The sequence below is a fragment of the Aedes albopictus genome, chromosome 1 (genome assembly GCF_035046485.1).
Source record: "Aedes albopictus strain Foshan chromosome 1, AalbF5, whole genome shotgun sequence".
Taxonomy (NCBI): Eukaryota; Metazoa; Arthropoda; class Insecta; order Diptera; family Culicidae; genus Aedes; species Aedes albopictus.
Genome location: NC_085136.1, coordinates 59,644,561 through 59,656,755, shown reverse-complemented (window position 1 = coordinate 59,656,755; position 12,195 = coordinate 59,644,561). Strand labels below are relative to the sequence as shown.

General features: G+C 43.7%; 1 protein-coding gene across 1 annotated transcript in view; it reads right to left on the bottom strand.

Moving 5' to 3' along the window:
* The window catches only part of LOC115269132 (syndetin), a 31,262-nt gene extending 19,474 nt beyond the window's left edge, over nt 1-11,788 (bottom strand). The window contains exons 1-3 of the mRNA XM_029877539.2: nt 11,374-11,788; nt 10,988-11,293; nt 10,125-10,922 (exon numbers count right to left, since the gene is read on the bottom strand). Coding sequence (XP_029733399.2) covers nt 10,125-10,922; nt 10,988-11,293; nt 11,374-11,430 — 1,161 coding nt within the window. The 5' untranslated portion in view covers nt 11,431-11,788. The remainder of the gene's footprint in view (nt 1-10,124; nt 10,923-10,987; nt 11,294-11,373) is intronic.
* Between the last annotated feature and the right edge of the window lie 407 nt (nt 11,789-12,195).

Sequence of the window (12,195 nt, the reverse complement as noted above, 5' to 3'; positions counted from 1 at the left end):
TATCAAAACATGTTGCCTTGCTAAATGAAAAAATAGATTCTTCTGATGTGTTGTAGACCTTCCATTTGTTGGAGATTAGGTAGTGTACAACCCCTCGCGGTTGGGAGGATTATTATAGAGAGGTGTCCAACCCCTCATAGATTCGTCAGCTGTCAAATGTTGGCGAGATAAGCTGTGTTGTTGTGATCGGAAGATAACGAAGAGCAGATGTTTTACGAGTTACGTGTTAAGGACTGAATAAAGTGTATATTATTAAAGTATTAAAGAAATATCGGGTGTGTCTTCTTCTGGAAAGCGAAATTCCTGTGAAAGTCTTGTTTAATGACTACCGAGTATCCCACTGCGGTATAGTAATTTCGACAGGTTATGGTCCCAGCGTGGAGAAGAAGAACGGTTTTGTGATTGTGACAATATTTTAAAATTGAATTAACGTGAAAAACTTCGTGAGTGTGAATTGTGACAATGGCGGAAGCGAAGGTAGTAGGTGTAGAGCGATTGAATGATACGAATTGGGCCACCTGGAAGTTTCGTGTAGAACTGTTGTTGGTGAAGGATGGATTGTGGGAGATAGTGACCAATCCCAAGCCGGAAAATGCAACTGCGTCGTGGGTTACTAAAGATGCTTCCGCTCGAGTTGTTATTGGGCTGGCGCTAGATGACAGACAGTTGGCCCATGTACTGGGAGCGACTACGGCGAATGAAATGTGGGTGCAATTGAAAGGATACCATGAGCGTGGATCCCTGAGCAATAAAATTCATGTCCTGAGGAAGCTGTGCTCGTTGAGGTTGGTAGAAGGAGACGATATGTCGAAGCATTTGACGGTGATGACGAGTTGGCGGAGTACTGGATCGTGGCAATTTTGTTGTCGAGTTTGCCCGCGTCCTACGATCCGCTGATAACGACACTGGAGGGTCGACCGGAGAACGAGTTAAAGCTGGACTACGTTAAAGGCAAGCTACTGGATGAATGGCGACGGCGGTGCGAAATGAACGAGAATCGTGATGATTGGAACGACCAAGCGCTTAAAGCTGGAATGCAGCGACGCGAGAGGAATCAAGAGGTAAGAACTTTTGAACGGGAATGCTACTACTGTCACGAAATTGGGCATTTCAAACGAGATTGTCCAAAGTTGGCTAGACGACAAGCTGCTGAAGACAGATGGAGAATGGAGAATGGAGAAGCATCTAGTTCTGGACGTCGTCCGAGGGAAAGTGATTCACGCAACGTTTGCTTCACATCAACAATGAAAGAAGGCAAAGCAACGGGTTGGCTGATTGATAGCGGCAGTACGATGCATATGACTGGAGACGTCCAACGACTGAAGAATGTGGAATCTTGGAAGAGTAACGTTTTCTTGGCTGATGGATCGAAGGTATCGGTAGAAGCTAACGGATCCTGTGAATTTTCGGGATGTGGAGCAAACGGCGAGCAAGTTGGCGTGAGGATGAGCAATGTTGCATATGTACCCGGGTTGGCTGTAAATGTCATTTCCGTAGATCGAATGGTTCAAGAGGGCTTTACTGTTACTTTTGGTCTTGAGGGCTGTAAAATTTGCAAGGATGACAGAATTGTTCTAGTGGGTGAAAAGCGAGGAGCAATGTTCTATCTAAAAGAGCTAGAAAACTAGAATGACCTTTCAGTCAGGAGGAGCAGAATATTTCATTAAGATTCAGGAGGAGTAAGGTAGTTGAGGTAACGAGGTGTTGACCCTAAGGAGGAGTGTTGGAGATTAGGTAGTGTACAACCCCTCGCGGTTGGGAGGATTATTATAGAGAGGTGTCCAACCCCTCATAGATTCGTCAGCTGTCAAATGTTGGCGAGATAAGCTGTGTTGTTGTGATCGGAAGATAACGAAGAGCAGATGTTTTACGAGTTACGTGTTAAGGACTGAATAAAGTGTATATTATTAAAGTATTAAAGAAATATCGGGTGTGTCTTCTTCTGGAAAGCGAAATTCCTGTGAAAGTCTTGTTTAATGACTACCGGGTATCCCACTGCGGTATAGTAAGTCCGACACCATTTTGGTTTTCAGTGAAAACTTAAACGTTTGATAATGTTGAGCTAGGCCAAAGATGAATCTGTTTTATAAAATATTATTTTTCTTTGGACAACGAAAACACTGTTTGGTAATCTAGGTTTTTTGGTATAATAAACACGATCTTCAAGCTTATAATGGTCGAGCAACATACTTCAAGCATGTATGAACAGCATGGCATACTAGATTAAACAAAATTTTGAAGTCGATTTTCTCACTTTTGTCTATGGGGCGCAGCACTGTGCGCTGCCGCCGTCGTCGTTGGTACTGCGGTGTGTGGTAAACACCGCCAACCACATTTTTAGTGCGGTCGAAACAAATCGTTAAAAAATTCTACTTTCGAGTGAAATAATGCTTAGTAATCGTGTTAGTAATCGTGATTACTTGAAAAGAGGCTTGTATTTGAAGTAGTGTGAATACATTTTTATGCCGAATATCTGTGTGTGTGTGTGTGTGTGTGATCCAACTAACACCCACTGTCCGGCAGTGATATTATGGAAGAAAGATTTCTGCAATATCATTTTGATACTACTGCAAAAAGCTTTAATCCGGGAGTTAGAAGGTGATAGCTCTATTGCAGATTCAGAGACCCATTTCAGAATGGCTGGAGATACACGTCCATTCAGAAGTCACTTTCACTTACAATAAGCCCCGCATGTGTGCATTACCGTTATCAATTGGATAATGATAATGCAAACACACTTCCTGATTCAAAAATAGTCTTCGAATCTGGCACGTATTTAGTTCAATATTTTGTATTAAATAACGATAATCAGAACTTTCTCACCGGAATCCATCCAAGGTAGCGCAACCATCACCGCATGGGAACGTCTTCACAGCGTAGCTAAGCTTGCTCGGCATGCTCCTCGTCTCACCTCCATCGTGCATTCAGTCATCATTAGAACACACGTCACTTGACCTCTGACAATGATACCACAATTTGATTCACTGGCATCTCTGATCCCAAAATCACATTCACATACACGCGCATTCTTCTTTCGCATTTTTTTTTTTTTTTGACAAAAACGACGACGACGGCGACGAACATGAATCGCATCAACGAATACAACAAAACATTAATAAGAACGTGCCGCCCGTGAAATTTAGGATGAACCAGTTCCAAACTATGCTAACCACCCTAACTTTCCCACGGTCTAGATTCTAGATGATCAAATCAAAGCCGTTCACTATTTTGGTCACTCCAGTCCCTTTTACCGAAACGCGGAACATCTTATTTCAGTGGCAGTTATCATGTCACGCATCTTTTCATCATCATTAAGCACGTCTTCACTACTACACTTCTACGTGTGCAGCATGTATCATCATTTAACCAAAGTGTTGCATAGTAATCCTCGACGCAACACTTCACTTTGCTTCGACGCAACGAACAGTGAAACATATTTCTGACACGCTGCCGACCGCCGACGACGCCCGCACTTGCTGCTACATTTTTTACTGCCCAGCACTACACATACTTGCACAAGACTTGCACACTCAAATCACATTTCATCTACCACCACAACCACCCTATCATGGCACAACATTCCACGCCACAAAAAAAATGTTGAGAGCATGAAAAGAGCCAAAAGAAAACTCTGAATTTTGAGGCAGGAATCAGTTCCTTCACTAAATTTTCACTATTACTAACACGAAGCCCCCTTAGGGCACTCAATTATCAAATATTTACTAATTAACCGCGCGTAAAATATACGAAAATTGATGAAAAATCAGGAACGATAAATCCACTACACTTTCACAGGCAGGGTTGCCACCTCCTCCATTTTTATGCCGAATATCTCGCGTGAAATTGATTATTTTATTGAATAAGATAAGTGTCGATTTTTTACAAATATGTATTGGTGCAATGTTGTGTAAAGTTGATTTCGGTCAATGATTTTGAAGAAGCCATTTTGCGATGACACGCTAAGGGGCCTTAAATCCATCTGGATACCGAAGACAGGAGTTTTCGCCTAATGAACTTCAAGGTACGGCCGATAACATAAACTGCATAAACGAAGACATAAATTTCCTTGGGTAGCGTTTTGATCATGCTATTCATGAAGACCAAGAAGATGGTAACCGCAATCATGGAGCCCTGTGGGACGCATGTTTCATCAGTCCGGATGGAGAAGTAAGTTACATATTACCAATTATGACTTCAAAAGTCCTGCCGCACAAAAGGTTTTTCAAAAAGAAAAGAATGTGGCTCCTCAGGCCCCAATCAGTTAAATATATATTGTTGATTGATTGATTTGTCTTTATTTAAGAGACTAGCTATATATTATATGCCTTCGCCAGATCTAGTGAGGCAATATCAGCATGAAGGTTTTCGTCTATTGCGTCTTGAAGAACATCGCCTAGGCCCGCAAAATAGGTTCCTGTGCCATGCCCAGGACGAAAGGCATGTTGTCGGTGGTCGAGAAGTTGATTATCCTCTGAAAAGCGACTTAATCGGCGGTTCACCATACGCTCTAAAATTTTGCTGGCACAGCACGTCAGGGAAATCGGTCTAAAATCGCTGGGTGTTGTAGCAGTACGTCCGTGTTTTGGGATGGGCACAACGAGACTATGGGTCCAGGTTTTAGGTATAGTGTTCGTAGTCCAGATTTTGTTAAATAGTTCAAGAAAAACCGCCTTAGATTCGGGTGTTAGGCGTCGGAGTAGTGGGTATCCAAGATCGTCTGGGCCCGCCGATTTTCCCTTGCAACGGCGTAGGGCGAAGTTTAGTTCTGCCATTCGAAACGGCGAATTTATGGACGAAGGGTTAGTTTCTACCGGGATTACAAGTTGGTTGGTTTAGACTGTTCAGTGATACTTGATTGCGCCTGAGAAAATCCGTTTCGTAGAGGCCGAGAGACGAGAGTGAAGCGAAGTGGTCGGCAAGGGCGTTGGCTATAATAAGCGGATCTCGAGTTGGCCCGCTGGGAAGCTGCAGAGTCATTCCCTTCGCTCTCCGTTTGCCGTTTAAAGCATTAACACGGCTCCAGATTTCGGATGCGGTTTGATTTGCATTGATCTCCTCCAAAAAATCCATCCGACTTTTCAGCTTTGCGTCGCGTATTTGTTGGCGGCATTGGTTCCTTTTGGAGGCCTGTTGTTTAGCAGGATGTTCATTTGGGAGACGTTTTGCGGCACGTAACGCTTTTCGTCGCTCTTTGATCGTTTTTTTTATGGCAGTAGACCACCAAAGGAGGGATCTCCGACCAGGATTCCCTAAAGATCGCGAAATGGAAGCTGTGGCAGCTTCCTTGACAGCCTTTAGTCCGGCATCCGGCTGGGTCGAGAATTTTCGAATTTATTGATTCCTGGAATTGATGCCAATCTGCTTGTTCATATTTCCAACGTGGACGGCGTAATATCGCTTGGGGTTGTTGATCGGTTAGGATAGTCATCGGGTAATGATCACTTCCCATTGGATCCTCAGCTGTTGCCCAGAGAAGTCGATTAACTATACATGCGCTAGCTAAGCTGACGTCAATAGCTGAACTTGTCTGCCTCTGGTGAAGAAGTGAGATCCGTCGTTGAGAATGTCATTAATGCAGACCTCTGCAATCTCCAGTATTAGTAAACCCCTGCTATTGGAGGTATTACTTCCCGATTCAGGAAGATGGCCGTTGACATCCCACATGATCAGGATTGATGTATCTAGGTTTCAGCGTTCGTGAGTTTTGATTTTAAATCTGAAATATTTCCATTAAGAAGATAGCCCAATATAACCGTTAGGGAGAAGGGATAACTAAGTGTGATTCCCACTATAGATAAATCGGTTGTCAGTTGAAGAACATGGTGATGCATACCGATTTCAACACCGATCGCGGTTGAGTAGTAGATGTTTCGGTTACAGTTTAGATTCCACTAATACTTATTCTGTATGGTTCTTGAATTACCAAGATAATAGGTTCATGTTCTCTCACAAGAATTTCAAGGTCTTCTAGATCGTTATAATAACCATTTACGTTCCACTGGATGGCCAGTGATTTTCTAGAGAAGTTAGGCAGCGTGTTACGAGAAGGACCAGACGAGATTGAAGATGTCTGTCCAACTGATGGTGAGTGGTAATGGACTTCCGACTGGTGAGCGCGTACTGTTGTTTCAGAGACATCTCTTTGTATGACAGACACTAATAGATCAGGCAAGACAGAAGGCCCTGCTGCAGTAGGCCTGTCCAGCTTTTCAAAAATGTTCTCTGATTCTCAAGTCCACCCCCATATTTTGATTGGCATCCTAAAAGAAGTAACTGGTCAAAATTTCAGCCAAATCCGTTGAAATTAAGAGGTGCATCAAATCAATTTTGTGTTTTTCGACTATTTTTGAACTTCAAAAAATCATAACTACTCTAAAACATGTCAAAACTTAATTCTTTTGGCAGAAATTGAAAGCTATACTTGTCTGCTACAACTTCTCCGAACAACGTGTGCCAATAAAATTGAAGGAAACATGTGTAATTATCACATTTGTAATCAGAAAAACCTTAAAAAGTTGATTTTTTGATAGATTTCGTTCTGGAACACCCTAATATACTTAATAAGTTGGATTTTTCAAAACGGCATCATATTCTCCAATGTTTTTTGGTTATTTGCTTCTTTGACACCAATGCTGTAGGAGTTGAGCAAAAATTACTAAAATTCGTGAAAGTCAAATGTGGCCTAAAAACTAGCTTTTCGGGTGCAATCACGCTTTGGCGCGCATCTCTTTAAATCCACTTTTTAAAGTTTTTCTGATTACAAATGTGATAATTACACATGTTTCCTTCAATTTTATTGGCACACGTTGTTCGGAGAAGTTGTAGCAAACAAGTATAGCTTTCAATTTCTGCCGAAAGAATTAAGTTTTGACATGTTTTAGAGTAGTTATGATTTTTTGAAGTTCAAAAATAGTCGAAAAACACAAAATTGATTTGATGCACCTCTTAATTTTAATGGATTTGGCTGAAATTTTGACCAGTTACTTCTTTTAGGATGCCAATCAAAATATGGGGGTGGACTTGAGAATCAGAGAACATTTTTGAAAAGCTGGACAGGCCTACTGCTGCAGGAATGGGAATACCCTTTTGGAGTTGGAGTATATCGTATAATGTTGCATCAGATCTTGCTGTTTATAACAGAGGGCACTTTCCGGACCTTCTAGAAGACTAGACAGGCAGAGTCGTTTAAGTATCTGATATGTAACCGGATGCGTTTAGCATCGGATTATTTCCAAAGGGGATTTTGATGTCATCTGATTCGGGTTGCGAATCCAACGTCATGTCCATATCTTCCGTATCAGTTGTTGGTAAGATGCAATTCTTGGAGCATTTGTGGCGTAGTTTTGGCAACCTTCTTTTTAGAACCAATTTTTTTTAAATATTATTCGCTGTCTAGGATTTACTCCGATCGGGTGGATCAACGGCTTCCAAGTTTACCGTATTAAGGCATCCAGTACGTGAGTTTAGATCAATGGGTTTCTTGGGAACGTAAATGTCTCTGATTACTGCGACTTCTTTACCTTTTCTGGGTAACTCAGCTTCCAGGGAGCGTATCTTCTGAACGAGATCATTCAATGTTCCGTGCTCATTGGCTGGAGTAATCCTTTCTTGCGGTTGGTGTTTTAGTGCTGCTTCCAGTCTCTCGGTGTGAGCGTCTTTGTTCTGAATTCCTATCAGTAGAGCTTCTATTCTTTCGTTCTTGTGCTTCATTTCCTGCAGGACGTTGTCCTGCTTGGTGGAAAGCTCAGTGAAACGCTGAGCGTTGCTAGCAGTCACAACGGAGGCCATTGATTGCGGGTTGTGCCTTAGTTCGAACTGCCGCTTGGCTGCTGGGTACGAAATTCCCATGTCGACCCGAAGATGTTCAATTTCTTATTTCTTTATGTACGTAGGACATTGTCGACTTGAGAGGCCGTGGTTCGTGGAATTGCAACGATTACAGAAGGCAGCAGCGGTACACGGATGTTCGCTGTCGATCGTGCATTCTAGATTAATGACCGCAAGTTGGGTTGGACGTTTTTTAACAGCGGTACGGGTATGTCCGAACTGTCAACAGCAGTAGCAGAGCATGAGCGAGGGATATAATGGTCGGGTATGGCATCGGATCCATCTTATGAAGATACTTTCGGGAGCGGTTGTTGTACCGTTAATGGTAAGAACGATGGTTGGTGTGCTGATGGTAGTCTCCATCACGCCGGGTTATCCGACGCAACTGCTAACACCTTGGGACTGCAGCTCAGTGACCAGCTCTTCATCAGAATACACGCGCGCTTCACTGCAACTGGAAATCCATCAGCGAGTTTCGACATCCTCTTCAGCTTTTCGACATGAGCTTTTTATTTCGTAGCTTTAAAGCGTATGATGCTCCTCGTGATTCGAGGTATGCTCCGTTTAGTTTCACTCCTAAGTAGGCTTATACTGACTTTCGCAGGAGAAAAGGAGCGTTGGACAAGCCTCCCTTTCGCAGCTTCCATGCGTAGTATCACTAGTTGCCCGTGGTTTCAGTTTCCCATTCAGGAAAAAGAGGTCCGGCGAATTCTCCATCATGGCGGGTTGACGGACCCGCATCCTTATTGGGGAAGGGATCGGTCCCCGACAACGTGTCGAAAGACTACAGCACGGTAGACCACTGCAAAAAATATAGTTTTTTCACCTGCACACGAAAACAGTTTGTCTGTACTGAACTCACCGAGTGAAACTGGTAACTAACTATCTTATCACTTTTAGAATCTACATTTTAATTCTTGCATTAAATTTCCTCAATAACATCTCTCTGTACCACTGTGCAATGCAGGCGGTGTGGTAGTCTTTACAAAGCAGCTCCACCGGGGTCGAAAACAATACATTCAGAAACAGCGTTGCGTTCAACACTGACGACGACTACGAGGGCCTTCTCCACAGGTGCACATTCTTCTCTCATATTCACCGTCGATTGTTTCACTTCTATCTCTGTTGGATCAGAAGATAGGCGCACGCTGTGTGCTGATTGATTCCTGTTAGAACGGTTGGTCGTCGTCGTCGTCGATACGAAGGGAACCGTGTGCGGGGTACCATTGTTGTCATCACATACAGCTGAATGCGGCTGGGTAAGTTGCGTTCGCGGAGCAACGAAATTAATTTGGGATGTCGTTGTCATTGGAGCTGGAGCATTGGAGCAGGCAAACTGTAATTGGGTTTTGTCGTTGCACGAATCGGACCTTACTGTTGTCGATTGTACTCGGACACCTTTCCCACTATATTTGCACATTAATGCCTCTTTTTTCACCGTGTACTCCAATTCAATTCTCTCCATCGCTTTGGAGAACTTTTCATCCATCTCCGCAAGCTCGCGCTCGAATTCCAGTGCCATGCGTCTTTCTTCATCCTGGCACTGTTTTCGCCAAAGCGCTTTCCTCTCTTTCAACTCCTCGAGCTGCTATTTGAGGGTATCCAGTCGGGTAGCCATACCGACCTCTTTGTTTTGATGAGTTATCATCATTGAAGTTTGTTGGCGCGAGTTTTTTCGGGATCAGGGAAACACATACTGAAAGCAGCGTATTTCACGGCAGCTTCAATGCTATATTAAATAGAATTCATTTTTAGTACCTATGAATAACTTACATGATAGTTTCTTAATCTCTAACGAACTGTCAATCGACGCACAACTTAACACTAAATATTCTAATTAATTAATTCCTATTGGACAATACAGTTGCCAGTTTCACTCCAAATACACGCGATACCGTCGCAACACTTGGTTTAGGATAATTATCCCGGGAATACGGCTAATAAACTACTGCCCGCGTGACGAGTCACTCAACTCAATAATCAAAATTATAAATCATGGAAACAATAAACCCTGAAAAACTATGAGAGACACACCGGGAGCAACAACAGCAGGAATCTATCAAGAGAAGTAACGGGAGAAACTCCGAGAGAAATCTCTGATGAAACTGCTGATTTCTAGCAAGAACGTTTATTAAATTTCTCGGGAGAAACAACTTTAGCAGTCCCAAAGAGACATCTCACGGGAAATTCTTGAAAAAAAATAGATGAAAAACTTCGGGAGAAATCCCTTGCGAGACTCTGGGAGCAATACAGGAAAAAACTGTTTAAGAAAACCCCCCGAAAGCATCATAACTCACCTGATAGTACGAAACCAGAATCTTCCAAAACGCCCTGCACAGATCCGTCAAGCAGTGGATGTACTCCTCACAGGGAACGTTTTCGCACATCTGCTCGAACGTCAGCTTCTGCCGGCTTTCCTCCAAACTCGCCTCGGCGTGCTGCTTCAGCACGGTAAAAGCCGCCGTGTGAATCGACGAGATGAAGTTCATATGCAGCTGATCCATGGCGATCAGCTGCTTCTCCAGCAGTTTATAAGCTTCTTGTAGCTTACTGTACTTCTTGGCATCGAACCCGACCGGGACTTCGTTGAGGACCGCCTCCAGTTGGATTTCGCTCATCATTAGCGTGTCCTGGAGCTTCGTCGAGAGTGACTCGATACAGTTGTACTGCTGGAATCGCTCCGAGAGATTCTTGTTCTCCAACAGGATGGAAATCGCTCCGCTGTAGTCGGCTTCCGAGAGACGCTTCTGCAGTCGTTGATCGATCGACCGCATGCTTTTTAGAGCGTTCAGCGTTTTGAGGAGATTGATCAGCGTTTGGCGCTTCTTGTACGCGGCCAGAATTTCCAAATTCGTGGTGGTCAACAGCTTTCGGGACCCATCCAAGTGGCTCCTGGTAGTACGGCATTTGGCAATCGTTTCCCTGAGTAGGGATTCAGTTTCTTGGATTCGTTGGAATTCTTCGCTGCATGCCGGACGTTGTTCCAGAATCAGCTGAAGCACTTTTTTAGAGATTACCTTGTGTTGCTGCTTTAGTGTGCCCATCGCTTTTTCGATGCACTGGCAATTCAGCAGTTCATCGGTTTCTGAAAGTTTCTGCAAAAAGTATAAAGAAAAAAGCTTTATTATTGAGCACAACCGGACCACATCGAATCACTTACCTTCAACTCGTGAAGGCCAGTGTTGCTGCCGCTATCGAAGTAGATCGCTTCCGTGGATTCGAGAATTTCCTGATCCGACAGCCGATGCGAGTCCTTGCTTCCTCCGTCCACAGTCTCCTTTCCACCATCCTGCTCATCCTCCGCCGCATCGTAGAAGGAAAATTGATCATACTTGGATCCGGAGGCGGCCGAGTTCCGCCCGGACGAACCCGACCCCGGAACCGAGGAATGCTTCGGCTGGGGCTGCACGCTACTATGCTGCACATAGTAATCCGTGAAGCCCATCTTGGGGATTTTCACATCCTTCTGCAAGAATCGAAAAAACAAGCCACATTAGTAAATCGCGCCCCCTTCCCTATCACCAAAACAATGGAAAAAAAACTCACCTTCTTGTTGATCAGATCCAGCACCTTGTACTTGATCTCTTCCACTTTGCGATCCATTGTTCGTTCTCTTCAGCACAGGTTTCTGCTCTGCACAGCTGCTCGCAGCGGATCGATCAAACTCGGAAGAGAAAGTTACGCGTTTCGGAACGATGATGACATGAATCACGAATCACCTCCACCACCACCCACTACGCTTGGCTAGAAAGACATTTCGCACTCTGCTAATCACTACTCGCACAGAACAGCACTAATAACACCAACGTCCAATCGGTTGTCACGAATTGAATTATCGACAAATTGATGTTTTTGTTGCGGTTTCACAAAAGCGAAAAAATCCACCATCAGAAGTAAAAAATTTACACAAGAAGTTTCTGGGAGCACAAAAGGGAAAGGTCACACACGGAATGCATCGCAGCGCATCGGCCAGTCGAAGCAAAGAGTGCGGAGGAGTGTTTGTTGACGAAATTTGACAGCTCGTTGTTCGGGTGCCCTGTGGGCTTGGAAATCGGAAGGGAGGTATGCAGCTGATACAAAAAATGAAAATGATTCTACCTCATGTTGAAATTTGCATCATGAATGTTAACCCTGATAAAAATACCATGGATTTTAAAGAGCTTGCTGACGTTTATTCACCTTTCTCTTTCAAACATGCAGGAGGAATAGGATTTGTTGCCATCAGGAAAGGTTTCCCGATGAAAACAAATCCTATCCCGCCTGCATGCTTGAAAGAGAGAAGTAAATGAACGTCAGCAAGCTCTATTCACTCAAATTAATTGACTGATAAATTGTATGTGCGCTAACCACATAGATTGCTGGCGAGAG